General features: G+C 45.5%; 2 protein-coding genes across 3 annotated transcripts in view; one reads left to right on the top strand and one right to left on the bottom strand.

Moving 5' to 3' along the window:
• The window catches only part of FNBP1 (formin binding protein 1), a 396,531-nt gene that overhangs the window by 149,861 nt on the left and 226,358 nt on the right, over positions 1–20,312 (bottom strand). The gene's annotated exons all lie outside the window — the stretch shown is intronic.
• NCS1 (neuronal calcium sensor 1) overlaps positions 1–20,312 on the top strand; it is a 46,987-nt gene that overhangs the window by 10,129 nt on the left and 16,546 nt on the right. For both annotated transcript variants that reach the window (XM_075834664.1, XM_075834663.1), the window contains exon 2: positions 10,531–10,555. In XM_075834664.1, the coding sequence (XP_075690779.1) occupies positions 10,531–10,555 (25 nt within the window). The remainder of the gene's footprint in view (positions 1–10,530; positions 10,556–20,312) is intronic.

Here is a 20,312-nt window from a genome sequence, read left to right as displayed (position 1 = left end):
ATAGAGCGTCTCTGGAGGACCTGTCCTGTGTTACACACACACACAACACATTGATCTGAATGGACACTGTGTAATACTTCATTTCTCCTGTGGTGGCGCTGCAGGGAAACTGAACACTTACTGTCAGGTTTCCTGACTGATCACGGATGATGGCTGGGGGTCCGAGCAGGGAAAAAGTTTGTGATCTACTTATTGTCAAGGGATCTTTCTAACAAGTAGCGATTATCCAAAGTGGAGACCCCATGATGTTGAGTTGGCCTGTGTGATTGGATATAAGGTGGTGTCTGCTGCTCCCTCCCATTTTAGGCGCCAGAAACACCTCTGATAATTAGTTACCAATGAATTGTCTATAGTGTTTGTGGGTCAGAGGAAAATTAGATTGTAAGCTCCGGCGGTGCATTCAGGATGGTGGCGGGTGAGGTAGACGTTACTGTCAGGGTAATGTGGCACATGCGTCAGGCACCGGACACACAGAGGCCCGAAAAACCCACAATTGTCTGTTCCCTTGAATGAGGATGACGACCAGTATAGCTGCACGTCCAGTAGGTGGTGTCTGGTGGTCACCCAGCTTTCCAAGAATCCGGATTAGCAAGTCTTCAATGATAGGAATCCATTATAAAAATTCTTAGTTGCAACGTTACCTTTTTTTTTTGGCACAAAAATCTCCGCAAAAGAAATGAGACCAAAACTTTAATTAAAAAAAAAAACACAAAAAAAAATGCTATGACCCCAAAAAACAGCAGGAAAGCAGTGGGGGATTCAGTTATAGGGTAGATTTTACGCCATTTATCAATGGGTGTGGCTACAACGGATGAATGAATGAGGGGGTGCACATACTTTTGTCCCGGTCCTGCGTGTACATAATCCCAGCTCTTCCGTCATAAGCTCCGGATCTCATGCGCTGACGGCCGGGATGTGAGTATCGCGGGTAATAATCGACTCTGCTGCGTTGATCGCCACTCAATTTAATCCTTCAGCTTAATGACTGAGTTGAACAATCCAGTTATAAATTGTTTGCTGGACGCGGTCGCTGCCGTCCGTGTAATCAGCGCGGTCATATGTCCCAGGATGTCACGCTGCTGCTGCTGTTACCGGATCCAGACAAGGGAAGACGGCAGCTTCTTAATGTTTCTCAATAGGATCCACTCTTGGTATGGACTACAAAAACACTGCTAAAAATACTGCACAGTGTGAACAAACGTATCACGAGTCACCTGTTGCCGGTAGGACAACTTAGCTGGTGCGTTGGGTTTTCCCAGCCGCTATATCACAGACCATTGCAGTGGCAGTTTGTAGATCTAGCGGCTTTTCTTGTCTATTTCCTCCGGCCTTGTTTTACCCTCTAATAAGGCCCTGTTCACACTGAGTTTTTTTAGCCATAAAAAAGAGCCGAAATTGCCTCCCATTCTTTTCAATGGGAGATGAAGGCGTTTTTTTCCCGCAGAAAAAGTGACATACCCTGTCTCGAGGCGTTTTCCACCTTAAAATTCCCATTGAAGTCAATGGGAGACAGAAAAAACACCACGACCAGCCAATGAGGTTTATGGCAAAAATCTCGCTCGTTTTTTCCTTTTGCCTGTTGAAGAAATAGGTAAAAACTGTGTCAAAAATCGCTGCAAAAAACTGAGCTGATTTTTCCAGGAAGAATTTTCTGCCAGCAAAAAACTGTGTGATTACAGCCTAAGGCTCTGTTCACACGCTAAACAAAAAACGGCCGTAAAATAAGGAGCTCTATTCAAGGGAAAACCGCTCCTGAGTTTCAGCAGTTTTTTTTATGCATCAAGTATTTTTTGATGCGTTTTTTCACTGGCGTTTTTGGAGCAGTTTTTCCATTGACCCAATGAAAAACGGCTCCAAATACGGCTGAAGAAGTGACACCCGCTTCTTTTTATGGGGTGTTTTTTTTTTACGCGCCGTTTTTTCAAACTGCTGGGTAAAAAAACGCCTCGTCCGATTGAAAAAAACGTTTTTCCCATTGAAATCAATGGGCAAGTTAATGAGCCGGTCATTTCCCATGTGTACGTTTAGCATTATATGGACGCGCCGGGTCCCCCAGGGTACGTAGACGGGGGTCTCGAGCAGGGAGCTCTCTTGTATGACGTGTCTATATATATATGTGGGGATGTCCTGATTCGGTGATCTCTCACTCTCGCGATTATTCATTACGTGTCATGAAAAAGTCGCATTTTATTCGTAGTGGCGATTCCTCACTATTGTAATGGCGGTCACATGGTACAGAGGCACCAAATAAATGGTTTAATCGTCGACCATTGCGCGATTTCATTTACTGACCGCCATTTTCGGATCGTACGATAATCTTTTTAGCATACCTGAAGATCTGTGATTGCGTTCAATAGCCTACAAGTATTTGCACGCTGAGGTGGTCAGAAGCGGCGATGTAAATTACGGACGCGTGTAGAGGTGATGGTCCGTATTCCGGCTCTCCTTAGGTTGTATTCACATGTGGCAGTTTGGATGCAGTTTTTGCCGCGGTTGTGGCACGTGCATCATTTACCGTTATACATCAGTCGTTATTGAGAGAAACTTCCGTGTTCTGATTTAGCGCGGTTTCACCGGGTCAGGTCATAGCACCGGGGTCCGCAGCCTTGGCCACTCCAGCTGTTGTGAAACTACTACTCCCAGCATGCCCTGACAGCCTTTGGCTGGAATAATAAAGCCTTTGACTGTCAGGGCATGCTGGGAGTTGTAGTTTGACAACAGCTGGAGTGTTGGTTTCTGAGTTCCGTCGACCTAGCAGATGCTTTGCGGTGTCCCCTAATGTTACATATAACGTGTCTTCCCTCGTAGACGCGCTTCCACCTCATTATCGCCTCGTCCTGTTCTTCGCCTGACGCTGCAGTCTCGCTTCTCAGCAGATGTAAGTAGACCGCGCACTTCGCCTCTGCCGCCTTCTCGCCTCTTTCATAATACATAATTTGCCGTGTTGAGCGTCTCTCACCTGCGCTCATCCCCTATTATCCTGTGTGAACCAGAAATTCTGTGTAGGTTTTTCTTATCAAGGCGATTTGGTACTGCGGCCTAGTACTACTGATGTAATATTTTATTAAGACCAGAATGTTCACAGCAGTACAGAGTATTTCAGGAGGAGTGGTGTGCTGATCTTGTGTGAGGTGAAAGGATGAGTTGAGTTATGTAGTGGAATAAGCAGGGTTGCCCAGCAGCACAGAGTATTTCAGGAGGGGAGTGTTCTGATCTTGTGGGAAGTCACAGGAGGAGAGTTACGTAGTGGAACAAGCAGAGTTCCCCAGCAGCACAGAGTATTATAGGAGAGGAGTGTGCTGATCTTGTTGGAGGTCACATACATAGAGGTAGGAGCAGGATCCCCAGCAGCACTAAGTATTTCAGGAGAGCAGTGTGCTGATCTTGTGGGATGTCATACAATGAGTCTTATAGAGTGGAAAGAGCAGGATCCACAGCAGCGCAGATTATTTCAGGAGTGTGAGTGCTGGTGTTGTGGGAGGTCACAGGCTTTACATCCTGCAGTACAGAGTATTTTAGGAGAAGAGTGCTGATCTTTCTACCTATGTGATGGATGATGACAGTGAGGTCAGGGCTGCGTGTGACTGGGTGGAGAGGGATGGGGCGCGCACACAATATTCTATGTAGCCGTGTTTTGGAGAGGGAATTCTTATTTGTAATCGCTCGGCGGTGGCGTCTTCTGGCGAGGATTGCCGCCGCCGTGCGCTTTTTAATCTCTTCACTAAATTGCCTCTCTTCCCATGGGACCCCCCCCCCCCCCCCGCCTCCATCACCCCCCATCCTGCCCAGGTTTATTTTCTCATTTTAAGAAGCGTCCTCAGTAATGATGGAATTGGCTCTCCTTCCGTCCTGCGCTGGTCTCTTATTTTTTGTTGCTGCCTGACGGGTCCTATACGAAATTCTCTGTATCCTGAGATAAAATACATTATCTCCACTGATATCATCCGCATAGTGATGTGTCTGGTACCGGTGTGACCCGCATAGTGATGTGTCCGGTACCGGTGTGACCCGCATAGTGATGTGTCTGGTACCGGTGTGACCCGCATAGTGATGTGTCCGGTACCGGTGTGACCCGCATAGTAATGTGTCCGGTACCGGTGTGACCCGCATAGTAATGTGTCTGGTACCGGTGTGACCCGCATAGTAATGTGTCTGGTACCGGTGTGACCCGCATAGTAATGTGTCCGGTACCGGTGTGACCCGCATAGTGATGTGTCTGGTACCGGTGTGACCCGCATAGGGATGTGTCCGGTACCGGTGTGACCCGCATAGTGATGTGTCCGGTACCGGTGTGACCCGCATAGTGATGTGTCCGGTACCGGTGTGACCCGCATAGTAATGTGTCCGGTACCGGTGTGACCCGCATAGTAATGTGTCTGGTACCGGTGTGACCCGCATAGTAATGTGTCTGGTACCGGTGTGACCCGCATAGTAATGTGTCCGGTACCGGTGTGACCCGCATAGTAATGTGTCCGGTACCGGTGTGACCCGCATAGTGATGTGTCCGGTACCGGTGTGACCCGCATAGTGATGTGTCCGGTACCGGTGTGACCCGCATAGTGATGTGTCCGGTACCGGTGTGACCCGCATAGTAATGTGTCTGGTACCGGTGTGACCCGCATAGTAATGTGTCCGGTACCGGTGTGACCCGCATAGTAATGTGTCCGGTACCGGTGTGACCCGCATAGTAATGTGTCCGGTACCGGTGTGACCCGCATAGTAATGTGTCTGGTACCGGTGTGACCCGCATAGGGATGTGTCTGGTACCGGTGTGACCCGCATAGTGATGTGTCCGGTACCGGTGTGACCCGCATGCCCTGGAGGTTGTAAATACTAACCAGACTGTTCCTGTCATATGTTTATTCTTTAAGACTCCAATTGTGGATTTAATTAGTGTCACTAATATTACCACACAGTGCTTATATAACAGTGCCATAGTGTCCCACTACTACCATACAGTGCCCACATATCAGTGCCATGGAGTGTCCCACTAATACCACCATACAGTGCCCACATAACAGTGCCATGGAGTGTCCCACATATAAGCACTGTGTGGTGGTATTAAACAGTGCCATAGTGTCCCACTACTACCATACAGTGCCCACATATCAGTGCCATGGAGTGTCCCACTAATACCACCACACAGTGCCCACATAACAGTGCCATGGAGTGTCCCACTAATACCACCACACAGTGCTTATATAACAGTGCCACAGTGTACCACTACTACCATACAGTGCCCACATATCAGTGCCATACAGTGTCCCACTAATGCAACCATACAGTGCCCACATAGTGTCCCGCTAATACCACCACACAGTGCCCACATATCCGTGCCATAGTGTCCCACTACTACCATACAGTGCCCACAGTGTCCCACTAATACCACCATACAGTGCCCACATATCAGTGCCATACAGTGTCCCACTACTACCATACAGTGCCCACATAACAGTGCCATACAGTGCCCCACTACTACCATACAGTGCCCACATAACCGTGCCATACAGTGTCCCACTAATACCACACAGTGCCCACATAACAGTGCCATACAGTGTCCCACTACCACCATAAAGTGCCCACATAACAGTGCCATACAGTGTCCACATAACAGTGCCCACTAATACCACCATATAAGAAGTCTGTTAGTGTCCCATTATACCGTGCCATAAAAATCCAAAGTAATGGCATCATACAGTGCCCACATTATCACATGCCATGCAGTGTTCAAGTAATACCAGCCTACAGTGCCCAGACTGCTCCGCCGTGCCAGGTTTTCTAGTTACAGGCTGTGAATCACCCAGAATGGATTTTGGAGGCCCCTTAATGTTAGTGGGGCCCTTGGTATTTGCCCCTTTTTTCCATGGTCCTGTCATCAGTGTGAGGGGATAAACTCCATCTAGTTCTACCCTAGACCACCCGTAACGTCCCCCTGTCCTCCATATTGTCATTTATCTGCTGAATTCTCCGCACCGCAGCTGATGTGACCCCCATGATCCCGCAGACGATACTCGAGTGGAGAATGTAATGAATTCTGTAGAACTCCGGAGATTCCAGGTAACGTCAGTATTAGAAAAAATCCCCCCCCCCCCCCCCCCCACCGTCCAGTCATTTCCCATTCTTCCCTCCTGTGTCTGTTCTCCGCGGTCCCCTCGGGTTTCCTTCTCTTTCTGTATTTCTGACCTCCACCTGCGGTGCTGTAATTGGTGATTGCTCGGAGATTGGCATAGTCTGCAGGGGAGGCGGGGGGCAAAACGAAATCTTAGTCTCCTGGGAGTCACAATGTACGGCCTGCGAATAATGGCGTATGTGCCGCGGGGACTGGGGCAGCGAGGTCTTAGTTTATATACAACCGCTCAGTACAAAGCTGCTCATCTGCTGTATCTAAGCCTACCATGTGTGATACTATTCCAGAGAACATCCCCATCCAATGCTCAGCTGCTGTATCTAAGCCTACCATGTGTGATACTATTCCAGAGAACATCCCCATCCAATGCTCAGCTGCTGTATCTAAGCCTACCATGTGTGATACTGTCCCAGAGAACATCCCCATCCAATGCTCAGCTGCTGTATCTAAGCCTACCATGTGTGATACTGTCCCAGAGAACATCCCCATCCAATGCTCATCTGCTGTATCTAAGCCTACCATGTGTGATACTATTCCAGAGAACATCCCCATCCAATGCTCAGCTGCTGTATCTAAGCCTACCATGTGTGATACTATTCCAGAGAACATCCCCATCCAATGCTCAGCTGCTGTATCTAAGCCTACCATGTGTGATACTATTCCAGAGAACATCCCCATCCAATGCTCAGCTGCTGTATCTAAGCCTACCATGTGTGATACTGTCCCAGAGAACATCCCCATCCAATGCTCAGCTGCTGTATCTAAGCCTACCATGTGTGATACTGTCCCAGAGAACATCCCCATCCAATGCTCAGCTGCTGTATCTAAGCCTACCATGTGTGATACTGTCCCAGAGAACATCCCCATCCAATGCTCAGCTGCTGTATCTAAGCCTACCATGTGTGATACTGTCCCAGAGAACATCCCCATCCAATGCTCAGCTGCTGTATCTAAGCCTACCATGTGTGATACTGTCCCAGAGAACATCCCCATCCAATGCTCAGCTGCTGTATCTAAGCCTATCATGTGTGATACTGTCCCAGAGAACATCCCCATCCAATGCTCAGCTGCTGTATCTAAGCCTACCATGTGTGATACTATTCCAGAGAACATCCCCGTCCAATGCTCAGCTGCTGTATCTAAGCCTATCATGTGTGATACTGTCCCAGAGAACATCCCCATCCAATGCTCAGCTGCTGTATCTAAGCCTATCATGTGTGATACTGTCCCAGAGAACATCCCCATCCAATGCTCAGCTGCTGTATCTAAGCCTACCATGTGTGATACTGTCCCAGAGAACATCCCCGTCCAATGCTCAGCTGCTGTATCTAAGCCTACCATGTGTGATACTGTCCCAGAGAACATCCCCATCCAATGCTCAGCTGCTGTATCTAAGCCTATCATGTGTGATACTGTCCCAGAGAACATCCCCATCCAATGCTCAGCTGCTGTATCTAAGCCTATCATGTGTGATACTGTCCCAGAGAACATCCCCATCCAATGCTCAGCTGCTGTATCTAAGCCTACCATGTGTGATACTGTCCCAGAGAACATCCCCGTCCAATGCTCAGCTGCTGTATCTAAGCCTACCATGTGTGATACTGTCCCAGAGAACATCCCCATCCAATGCTCAGCTGCTGTATCTAAGCCTATCATGTGTGATACTGTCCCAGAGAACATCCCCATCCAATGCTCAGCTGCTGTATCTAAGCCTACCATGTGTGATACTGTCCCAGAGAACATCCCCGTCCAATGCTCAGCTGCTGTATCTAAGCCTACCATGTGTGATACTGTCCCAGAGAACATCCCTGTCCAATGCTGGGGATGTTCTCTGGGATAGTATCACACATGATAGGCTTAGATACAGCAGCTGAGCATTGGATGGGGATGTTCTCTGGGACAGTATCACACATGGTAGGCTTAGATACAGCAGCTGAGCATTGGATGGGGATGTTCTCTGGGACAGTATCACACATGATGGGCTTAGATACACCTGGACTGACGGCGTGCCTGGTTTGGAGAACAGTCTGCTGGATGTCGGGTTCTTTCCCGGGCCGGTAACACTGAGCAGACGGGGGGATTAGTGGGATTGTTCCGTCAGTGGAGACTCGGGGGGGATTTTCACTTCTCTGCAGCTTCCAGGCAGAATAATCTCACATATCGCGCAGGACTGACGGACAAGGCTCACATTCTACACTTATTTTCCACTGACGACATCGTACAAGAAGCTTCTACAGATCTAGACACCGCTGCATGCTGCAAAACTACACTAACGTCCCTGTCATGGGTGATCCTCACACAAACTGAAACACTCTGTGCTGCTCGGAGACTTTGCTTCTTCCGTTATGTTATTCTCATCCTGTAACCTCCCACAAGATCCGCAAATTCATCTCCTGAAACACTCTGTGCTGCGGGGGAGACTGCTTCTTCTGCTATGTTATTTTCATCCTGTAACCGCCCACAAGATCAGCAAATTCATCTTCTGAAACACTCTGTGCTGCACCTTCCACTGTGTTTTTGACTTCTAATGTAGTCCCCAGTTACTTTTGCCACCTGTATAGCAGGACAGCGGTTGCTGGACGTCGCCTGCTCCCGCTATTCCACTGATGGATATGATTGTCCTTCCACGTCCCTGTGGTGTCCGTGTAGCGATGAAGACACATCTATCAGTCCCTACGTTTTTATTCTGCGCCCTAAGGCCCCTTGTTTACATGTGTTGGGGGTGGGGATGGGCAGCCGACCGTTCAGTCCATCTGTGTCATAACCCTCCACGTTGCCAAAGTAATGATATCATTCCGCGCTGTCATGGCGTCCCGCGTTGCGTTATACCTGACTACATGCTGAATAAGTTGGTGTTTTTTTCACTAAAAATGCCCCCCCCCCCCCCCACTAAGAAAAAAAAATCTAAGAAGTGTCACATGGTCATGGAGTCTGATATGTGGGCGGCCGTGCGCTGTCTTCACGGTAACATTCTGTAAAAATAGGGTTCTCCTTTAAGACCTGATGCTCTGGTATGGTGACATTGCTGTGGGTCCGGATGCAGGGACTCTGCCGGCTGCTAGACCGAAGGGGTCTCATCGGTTCTGGGGTCTGTATTAGTTTAGGGGTCTGGTCTGGGGTCTGTATTAGTTTAGGAGTCACAGAGGTTTATAGCCACAGGGGAAGACTTACTAAAAAAAAAAAAGTGCCAAATATTTGGCGTACATGAATTATGTGTTAGACACTTTTTCCGCCACCGTTTTGGAAAGTGTATTGGCCACCGCCACCTCCCGCTCCCTCCAGTCCACGCAGCTGGCGGCCTCCCACATCACCGGCGCTCACCACCTGGTTCTTCTGCTACTGCTCCTAGTGCTCGCGCTGACCCTTCTCCTCTTAAAGGGCCAGCGCATGCCAAAATTACACCCATATTTCCCTGTCTAATAAAAGGTCCCTCCTACATTGATCCATGCCCGAGCAATCAGGTTCTTACCCTAGCTTGATAGCAGTCATCTCACATTTTCTTTTTGGACATTCCGTTGCGGACCCTGCCAGTACTTGACCATACCTGTCTGCCCTGACCATTTACCTGCTGCCTGTGACGACCGTCTGCCGCCTGCCCTGACCTCTTGCTTTGCTATACGTGAGTGAACGCCTGCCCTGACCTACGCTAATACCGGACCCTGTATCTTGCCGTTTTCGTTCCTCGCCTGCCGTTGTTCAGTTATTCACCCTTTTTATAGATGAAGCGGTTATTGCCGCCAGTCTTTGCGCCACAAGTTAATACAGTAGTAGTCGGCGTTGAATGGCGCAATCTCCGGAGCTGCCGTGTGATGTAGCCGCCCATGACCAGGACCCCCACCGATCAGACTTATTGAAAGTCATCAATGCACTGCTTATAAAGGATCCGAGTGCTGAAGGAGTTCTTCTTTAATGTGTAATGGCCCTTTAAATACATATGAAATCACCAGCCGGAGCTTTGAGTGGCAGCGGTCTCCAAATGTTACAAGACTACAACTCTCAGCAAGTTTTTGAGAGTTGTAGTTTTGCAACAGTTGGGGAGCCAGAGGTTGGAGACCACTTTACTAGAGAGTAGAAGATGACGGAGAGCTGTGCCCGGCCAAGTATGAGACGGATGGGGATTTTATGCTTCCGTTGAGTCATAATAAAGTGAAATATGTTGCGGACTTGGAATAGTCATGAACCGCCGCCGCTCGCTGGGAGTTTCTGGCGTTTGGATTTCGATGATCCGTGTTTTTGTAAGTTTTTCCAGAAAGCTCCGTGATTCATTGATAAAAACTTCATGGGTGTTAATGATTAATCCTAAAATAGAGCTGACGTGGGGCGCTGCTCCCTGTGAGGTCTGATGTGTGAGGCTTTATACAGAGAAGCTGACAGTCTAATTCTTTACCTCTTGTGTCTTACAGTTACAGAGAAGGAGGTGCAGCAGTGGTAAGTCGTGTTTTGGTTGTTTTTTTTGCATGTGAAAACCTTGATGCACACTTCAAGCACAACTCCACCTAAAATGAAACATTACCATAAGCGTCCATTCACACATCATTAAAACCCCATCAGAAAACCACATGCGCTTTTACCGCAATTTGATCGTTTTCATTTCAGTTCTTAAAGTACCGTGTGAATGGACCCTAAGTTGTCACTGCTCCTCCCCTTACAAGCCTAAGTTGTCACTGCTCCTCCCCTTACAAGCCTAAGTTGTCACTGCTCCTCCCCTTACAAGCCTAAGTTGTCACTGCTCCTCCCCTTACAAGCCTAAGTTGTCAATGCTCCTACCCTTATAAGCCTCAGCTGCTCACAGTCCTACTCTAAGCTCCGCCCAGGTTGGGAGAGATGTGAATAGGCTGCAAATGACGCATCATGAACCCTAACCAAACACATTAACAGAAGAGAAGTCATACATTATACATGTCCAATTATCACCGCCAGCCAGAAATGTCAAGTTATGTGTGAACTGGAGCTAAGGAACGTGTGTAACCAAACAGAGAGCGGATGATGAAGTTATATCTACTGTACATCATCTATCTATCTCATATCTATCTATCTATCTATCTCTCATATCTATCTCATATCTATCTCTCCCCTATCTCATATCTATCTATCTCTCCCCTATCTCATATCTATCTATCTCTCTCCTATCTCATATCTATCTATCTATCTATCTCATATCTATCTATCTCTCTCATATCTATCTATCTATCTATCTATCTATCTATCTATCTATCTATCTATCTATCTATCTATCTATCTATCTATCTATCTATCTATCTCATATCTATCTATCTCATATCTATCTATCTCATATCTATCTATCTCATATCTATCTATCTCATATCTATCTATCTATCTATCTATCTATCTATCTATCTATCTATCTATCTATCTATCTATCTATCTCATATCTATCTATCTCTCATATCTATCTATCTATCTCTCATATCTATCTATCTATCTATCTCTCATATCTATCTATCTCTCATATCTATCTATCTATCTATCTCATATCTATCTATCTATCTATCTATCTCATATCTATCTATCTATCTCTCATATCTATCTATCTCATATCTATCTATCTATCTCATATCTATCTCATATCTATCTATCTATCTATCTATCTATCTCATATCTATCTATCTATCTATCTCTCATATCTATCTATCTATCTATCTCTCATATCTATCTATCTCTCATATCTATCTATCTATCTATCTCATATCTATCTATCTATCTATCTATCTCATATCTATCTATCTATCTCTCATATCTATCTATCTCATATCTATCTATCTATCTATCTCATATCTATCTCATATCTATCTATCTATCTATCTATCTCATATCTATCTATCTATCTATCTATCTATCTATCTATCTATCTATCTATCTATCTATCTATCTATCTCATATCTATCTATCTATCTATCTATCTATCTATCATTATTACTGGTATATTTATAGTTGTTTCTGCTTGTCCTTCACCATCTCTGCTTGCTTCATGATGTGATTCATAGTTACAGGTTTGCAGACTGCATTAAGTTTTGTGGATTTGTTGGTTTATAAATATAGTCAGCGTCTGGATTGTCATAAAACAATTGCATTTTATCTTTACTGCTACTACTTGTCTTATGTATATTTGTATAATCTATGATTCCTTCTAATTGTGAGTATATGTGTGTGTATATATATATCTATGTAGTACAGAGGTGCAGGTCTTAACCCTTACACGAATAGGAGCAGTTCTTATATGTATAATGAAAAATCTTGAGACTTTCTAATATGCTTTGTGTTTTTAATGCCTCACTTTTTTTAAAACCTCTGCTTGCTGTCAGTGAAAGGTAACATTCTTGTATACATCCAGAGGATGAATACCCCTTCAAAAGTTATTACTACTCACAGCTGAGATTTTTCTTCAATTGTAACCAGTCTTGTGGGGCGTTCTTGGTCTTGTGGGGCGTTCTTGGTCTTGTGGGGGTGCACCCGGTCTTGTGGGGGTGCACCCGGTCTTGTGGGGGTGCACCCGGTCTTGTGGGGATGCTCCCGGTCTTGTGGGGCTGCTCCCGGTCTTGTGGGGCTGTTCCTGGTCTTGTGGGGCTGCTCCCGGTCTTGTGGGGCTGCTCCCGGTCTTGTGGGGCTGCTCCCGGTCTTGTGGGGCTGCTCCCAGTCTTGTGGGGCTGCTCCCGGTCTTGTGGGGCTGCTCCCGGTCTTGTGGGGCTGCTCCCGGTCTTGTGGGGCTGCTCCCGGTCTTGTGGGGATGTTCTCGGTCTTGTGGGGGTGCTCCCGGTCTTGTGGGGGTGCTCCCGGTCTTGTGGGGGTGCTCCAGGTCTTGTGGGGGTGTTCTCGGTCTTGTGGGGGTGCTCCCGGTCTTGTGGGCTGCACCCGGTACACAGTGGTCAGTCCCGACAAAAAGTGCACCAAGGAAGGACAACCGCTGACCAGGTCATGGATGCCCAAGGCGCATTAATGTGTGTCTGGAGTGTAGTCCATCTGGTCCGGTCACACAGAAGATTTACTGCACCACAAATTACTGCTGAAGTCCCTGTGGGCTGTGATAGCAAGAAGTCAGAACACGCAGAGCATCGCAGCTCGCTGTATATGGGGCCGTGTAGCCTGAGACCGGTCAGAGCACCCACGCCGACCCCTGTCCACCGCCGATAGCGTCTACAATGGGCACATGACCATCAGAAATGGAGCAATGGAAGAAGGCGCCGGGTCTGATGAATCACGTCTCACATCATGTGGGCGGCCGGCTGCGTGACTTACCTGGGGAAGAGATGGCACCAGGATGCATTATGGGAAAAAGACCAGCCAGCGGGGGCAGGGTGATGGACAATGTTCTGCTGGGAAACCTTTTGTCCTGACATTCATGTGGACGTGACACGTACCCCGACCTAAACTTCACTGCAGACCCCCCTACATGGCAGCGTATTCAGGGCGGTATAGGGCGACCTATTCTAGCTGAACGGTGTATCGGCCATAGACTTGTAGTGATCGGCAGCGTGCATGCTCCGCCAATACTCCATACAGCTCCTCTCCGGGGACATCTGAAGAGGGATGCGGGTCCCTAATTTCAGTGTCTGGTGGGATAGTTTATAAAGGTCTTAGTGAGAATATATTTGTCATTTTGTTACCTTTTTATTATAAATATTCTAACATTTTGTTACATTGACGTAGAATGTAACTAAGGCCATTTTCAGTCCACCTCCCTTCTTATAAGTATTGAAGAATTAAGTGCCCCCCCCCGACGTTGCAGCATCGTTGTCTGTCACGGGCCCACGAGGGGAAGTGCGTTTAGTAATTGAATGCAGCCGTCCGTGTCCTGGGAGGGTTATTCTATGTGACTGCTGTAATGGCAGCCGTTCCCGGACACGGTCTATTCCGAGGGATGTGGAGAAATGTAATGCACTTATCAAATATTCATCCCGCAGAGCTTTGTTTAATGACTCTGTGACGCAATATATATTTATAACGGTGGCAGCGGCGCTGAGCGAGGCACTAACCGTGTAACCGGTGACTGAACGTGCGCAGGAAATCATCTCTCTACACCGGAGCGCTCATCGCAACATTACAAGCAGCCGGGCATCTGACCTGATCCGTTCTGTTTATTTGTACGGTGGAAATCCATAAAGTTACAGAAATCCCTGACCGCTGTCCACCAATGCCACTGCCTGACGTTGGCTACACGGCCGCGACATAAGTCGCTATGTCGCGCTGCCTGCCGGTAACGAAGCTCAATGTGGTCTCTTTGCGACATGCAAGTTGCTATTTCCCAGAGACCAGTTACAAAAAGTCCAGCGGGTTTGGATTCCTTGCGACTGTGGTGTCAATTTGTGCCATATAGCCCTAGCCTAAAAGATGGAATTGCCCTTTAAGAACACAAAAACTCTTCTTTGGTTTGGATGGAGTACTTTTGTGGGCCGAGCATGCTAGGCAGGATGCATGTGACCACAATCCATCTCCAATCTCTGTGGTGACCTTCTATGGTACTCATAGCGACCCACCACCAGCTCCTCCACCACCAGCTCCTCCACCACCAGCTCCTCCACCACCAGCTCCTCCACCACTTGGTGGGAATAAAAAATAAAGAAAAAGATTTCTTATAATTCAGTAAGTTCTTAAAGGAACACTCCTGTCTGACACACTGTTATGTAAGGGCGGAGCATGACATGGACTTCAAAGGAAGCCAAAGACATCATCTCTGTGTCAAGTGTCGCCCCCTCAGGACCTGTACTAGGCATGACACGGTGGAGGAGATATACTACTGTGTTGGCGGGTTCAGAATGGGTCTGAAAATGTTGGTGCAATATTTGAAAAAGGGCGGGGCTTATAATGCACCAAAGTGCGCCCAAATACTGGCACAAAATTCTGACGCAAAACAAGCCAAATCAAAGATGGTATAAATAAGAGAAAAGTGTCTAACAGGTCATGCAAGATGAACTAAAGTGATCATACAGCTCTGTGATCAAGATGCGCCAAAGTGATCATACAGCGCTGTGATCAAGATGCGCCAAAGTGATCATACAGCGCTGTGATCAAGATGTGACAAAGCAAACATACAGCGCTGTGATCAAGATGCGCCAAAGTGATCATACAGCGCTGTGATCAAGATGCGCCAAAGTGATCATACAGCGATGCGATCAAGATGTGACAAAGCAAACATACAGCGCTGTGATCAAGATGCGCCAAAGCAATCATACAGCGCTGTGATCAAGATGCGCCAAAGCAATCATACAGCGCTGTGATCAAGATGCGCCAAAGCAATCATACAGCGCTGTGATCAAGATGCGCCAAAGTGATCATACAGCGCTGTGATAAACTTGGCGGATTATGAGATTGCCTGGTGCATGACCGGAGTGTTACTTTAATTGCTCATTCCCTCCTTATCAAGAACCTGGAAAATCCAGCAAGAGTTACAGTTTCAGAGGGAGACCTCTATTTGTAGAAAAAAAAAAAGTTTGACACCTCTTTATTAAAGTGACGCTGCCCTGCTGATCAGGTGATCACTGCAGATCCAGTTTGTCTAAGACCCGGCGATCAGCTGTGATTCCCAGGGAAGCCGTGGGCAGCCGTATAATACATGATCCGCTGAGTCTGCCAGCCGACAGCTTCTCTTTGCCATGACTCTTGACATTTATATACCCTAAAAAAGCATATAGAAAGTGGTGGCCCTGATAGGACAATCAGTGTTGTTGATGATGGGGGCGGAGCTTTGACTACCTCATGGGTGCCACCATTGATTAATATGAACTCCCACGTTAATATTTTTGCAGGGAATCTCATTCTATATAAATAATGTTCCCTCTGCCTCAGGAAACCACCAGGTCACTGGATGATCTGACAGACTTAATGCACACGCCGCTGTGAAATGACAAAAACAGGGAGCAGCACGCCAGACAGTGAGTTGCTGTGATGCTCTTGAGTTGTCATGACAACCGGGCACATCATGGCTGTCTCCCTGACCTGTCCCCATTCCTCCTGTGCATAAAAGATGATGTCTGCAGTTCTGACATAATAACCGCCCTGCGCTCCTATCCTGATAGGCGGTATATAATTACGATGCTCGGCGGCGTCTATTTCAGTATCTGCTTCGTGTAATTACATCACCAAGAAAATTCAAGTGCACTTGTTCCTACGCACGGTGGGAGCAGCCATTTTTGCCCGGACCAATATCTTTCAGACGATACACTTTTTCAAGTAGCCAATAGAGCGAAGGAGGCGCGAGGCACAGAGCGGTTCCGCCTCACGCCTTAGCAAATTCTGTCGCCACTTTTTTTTGCTCCCCCCCCCACTGACCGTTTCTTTCCACGCACAGTAATATGAAGGAACTGTCAATCATCGGCAGGGTTAGCGGCAGCTCATGAATACATCAGACTCTTCATCACGGCGCCATTTGAGCGCTGCAACCATTAAACCGTACAACGTCAGCACGCGGAGACATAAAACTCATAACGCTGAAATCGGCGTCTCTGTCACGACATAACGCTGTCCTCAGTCAGGGTCTCAAAAAAGTGGTGACAGATTCATCAGGAGGTATAATCTCAAAAAAACGGAAAATGTCAATGACCATTATATACCGGGCAGACCCGAGTTCTGTTTATCTTCCATTTATATTTTTACCATTTCTCTGTGAGCAGATCGGTCTGAAATTCCCTGCTGTTAAATGAATGGAAACTGAGATGCAATCACGCTGCTGTCCATCTGCTTACTACGTGTAGGCACAGGAGGCAGCGCGCTCTGCAGCGGGAGCCGGCATCTTACACACTACTGCAGACAATTGTATACACCAATATATATATATACACATCCAAGAAGATGCTCAGGTTATACCAGCTGTACATCTATAATTATATACAGAAGATACCCAGGTTATACCAGCATGCTCCATATCATTATATACAAGAAGATGTATAACTTATACCAGCTGTACATATATAATTATATACAGAAGATACCCAGGTTATACCAGCATGCTCCATATCACTATATACAGGAAGATATATAACTTATACCAGCTGTACATATATAATTATATACAGAAGATACCCAGTTTATACCAGCATGCTCCATATCACTATATACAAGAAGATGTATATCATATACCAGCTGTACATATATAATTATATACAGAAGATACCCAGGTTATACCAGCATGCTCCATATCACTATATACAAGAAGATGTATAACTTATACCAGCTGTACATCTATAATTATATACAGAAGATACCCAGGTTATACCAGCATGCTCCATATCATTATATACGAGAAGATGTATAACTTATACCAGCTGTACATATATAATTATATACAGAATATACCCAGGTTACACCAGCATGCTCCATATCACTATATACAGAAGATGTATAACTTATACCAGCTGTACATATATAATTATATACAGAAGATACCCAGGTTATACCAGCATGCTCCATATCACTATATACAGAAGATGTATAACTTATACCAGCTGTACATATATAATTATATACAGAAGATACCCAGGTTATACCAGCATGCTCCATATCACTATATACAGGAAGATGTATAACTTATACCAGCTGTACATATATAATTATATACAGAAGATACCCAGGTTATACCAGCATGCTCCATATCATTATATACGAGAAGATGTATAACTTATACCAGCTGTACATATATAATTATATACAGAAGATACCCAGGTTATACCAGCATGCTCCATATCACTATATACAGAAGATGTATAACTTATACCAGCTGTACATATATAATTATATACAGAAGATACCCAGGTTATACCAGCATGCTCCATATCTCTGTATACAGGAAGATGTATAACTTATACCAGCTGCACATATATAATTATATACAGAAGATACCCAGGTTATACCAGCATGCTCCATATCACTATATACAAGAAGATGTATAACTTATACCAGCTGTACATATATAATTATATACAGAAGATACCCAGGTTATACCAGCATGCTCCATATCACTATATACAAGAAGATGTATAACTTATACCAGCTGTACATATATAATTATATACAGAAGATACCCAGGTTATACCAGCATGCTCCATATCACTATATATAAGAAGATGTATAACTTATACCAGCTGTACATATATAATATATACAGAAGATACCCAGGTTATACCAGCATGCTCCATATCACTATATACAGGAAGATGTATAACTTATACCAGCTGTACATCTATAATTATATACAGAAGATACCCAGGTTATACCAGCATGCTCCATATCACTATATACAAGAAGATGTATAACTTATACCAGCTGTACATATATAATTATATACAGAATATACCCAGGTTATACCAGCTTGCTCCATATCACTATATACAAGATGTATAACTTATACCAGCTGTACATATATAATTATATACAGAAGATACCCAGGTTATACCAGCATGCTCCATATCACTATATACAAGAAGATGTATAACTTATACCAGCTGTACATATATAATTATATACAGAAGATGTCCAGGTTATACCAGCATGCTCCATATCACTATATACAAGAAGATGTATAACTTATACCAGCTGTACATATATAATTATATACAGAAGATACCCAGGTTATACCAGCATGCTCCATATCACTATATACAAGAAGATGTATAACTTATACCAGCTGTACATATATAATTATATACAGAAGATACCCAGGTTATACCAGCATGCTCCATATCACTATATACAAGAAGATGTATAACTTATACCAGCTGTACATATATAATTATATACAGAAGATGTCCAGGTTATACCAGCATGCTCCATATCACTATATACAAGATGTATAACTTATACCAGCTGTACATATATAATTATATACAGAAGATACCCAGGTTATACCAGCATGCTCCATATCACTATATACAAGAAGATGTATAACTTATATCAGCTGTATATACATAATTATATACAGAAGATACCCAGGTTACACCAGCATGCTCCATATCACTATATACAAGATGTATAACTTATACCAGCTGTACATATATAATTATATACAGAAGATACCTGTAATGGCCGGAAGGAGGTGAAGGGAAAGTGAGCCCTAATCTACCCACCGCCCTGTCCCTGCCTACTTGCAACGACTCGCCCTAGGCGACGAGGTACAACTGGGCGGCGGTCCCTACGCTGTCTAAGTGCACAGGAAAACAAACAGGGAACATGCAAGGGAAGGGGCAGTAGCCACGGAACGCCACGAGGAAACGGAGCGGCGAACGGACAGTCAGGACCAGGACGAAGTGAGTACACCCAAGCGGGCAAGGAGACAGAAGCAAGCCAGGGGCAAAGCAAAGCAGGTCAAGCAGAACTGCAGCAAGGCAGAAGCACGGCAGAAGCAGGCTGGAGCAAGCAGCAGTGGGGCCAGGAATCCAAAAGAATTACAAGCACTGAGGGAGAGAACAGGGCAGGTAATAAAGGACAGGGGGCGGAGCTAACTCCGACAGACCAGGCCGCGATAGGCTCTCCCACTCCTGAGCCTGCCACCCTGGTTGGTGGGAGATGGTGTCAGTCGAACAGGTCTGGCCTCAGGTGTGGATTGATTAATCCCAGGAGTATACCTAGATGAAGTACCTGGCAGATCCCTAACAATACCCAGGTTATACCAGCATGCTCCATATCACTATATACAGAAGATGTATAACTTATACCAGCTGTACATATATAATTATATACAGGGGATACCCAGGTTACACCAGCATGCTCCATATCACTATATACAAAAAGATGTATAACTTATACCAGCCGTATATCTATAATTATATACAGAAGATACCCAGGTTATACCAGCATGCTCCATATCACTATATACAAGAAGATGTATAACTTATACCAGCTGTACATATATAATTATATACAGAAAATACCCAGGTTATACCAGCATGCTCCATATCACTATACACAAGAAGATGTATAACTTATACCAGCTGTACATATATAATTATATACAGGAGATACCCAGGTTACACCAGCATGCTCCATATCACTATATACAAGAAGATGTATAACTTATACCAGCTGTACATCTATAATTATATACAGGAGATGCCCAGGTTATACCAGCATGCTCCATATCACTATATACAAGAAGATGTATAACTTATACCAGCTGTACATATATAATTATATACAGGAGATACCCAGGTTATACCAGCATGCTCCATATCACTATATA

The sequence above is a fragment of the Rhinoderma darwinii genome, chromosome 8 (genome assembly GCF_050947455.1).
Source record: "Rhinoderma darwinii isolate aRhiDar2 chromosome 8, aRhiDar2.hap1, whole genome shotgun sequence".
Lineage (NCBI taxonomy): Eukaryota > Metazoa > Chordata > Amphibia > Anura > Rhinodermatidae > Rhinoderma > Rhinoderma darwinii.
The sequence above is the reverse complement of the archived record's forward strand: the minus strand, read 5'-3'. Positions and strand labels throughout refer to the sequence as shown.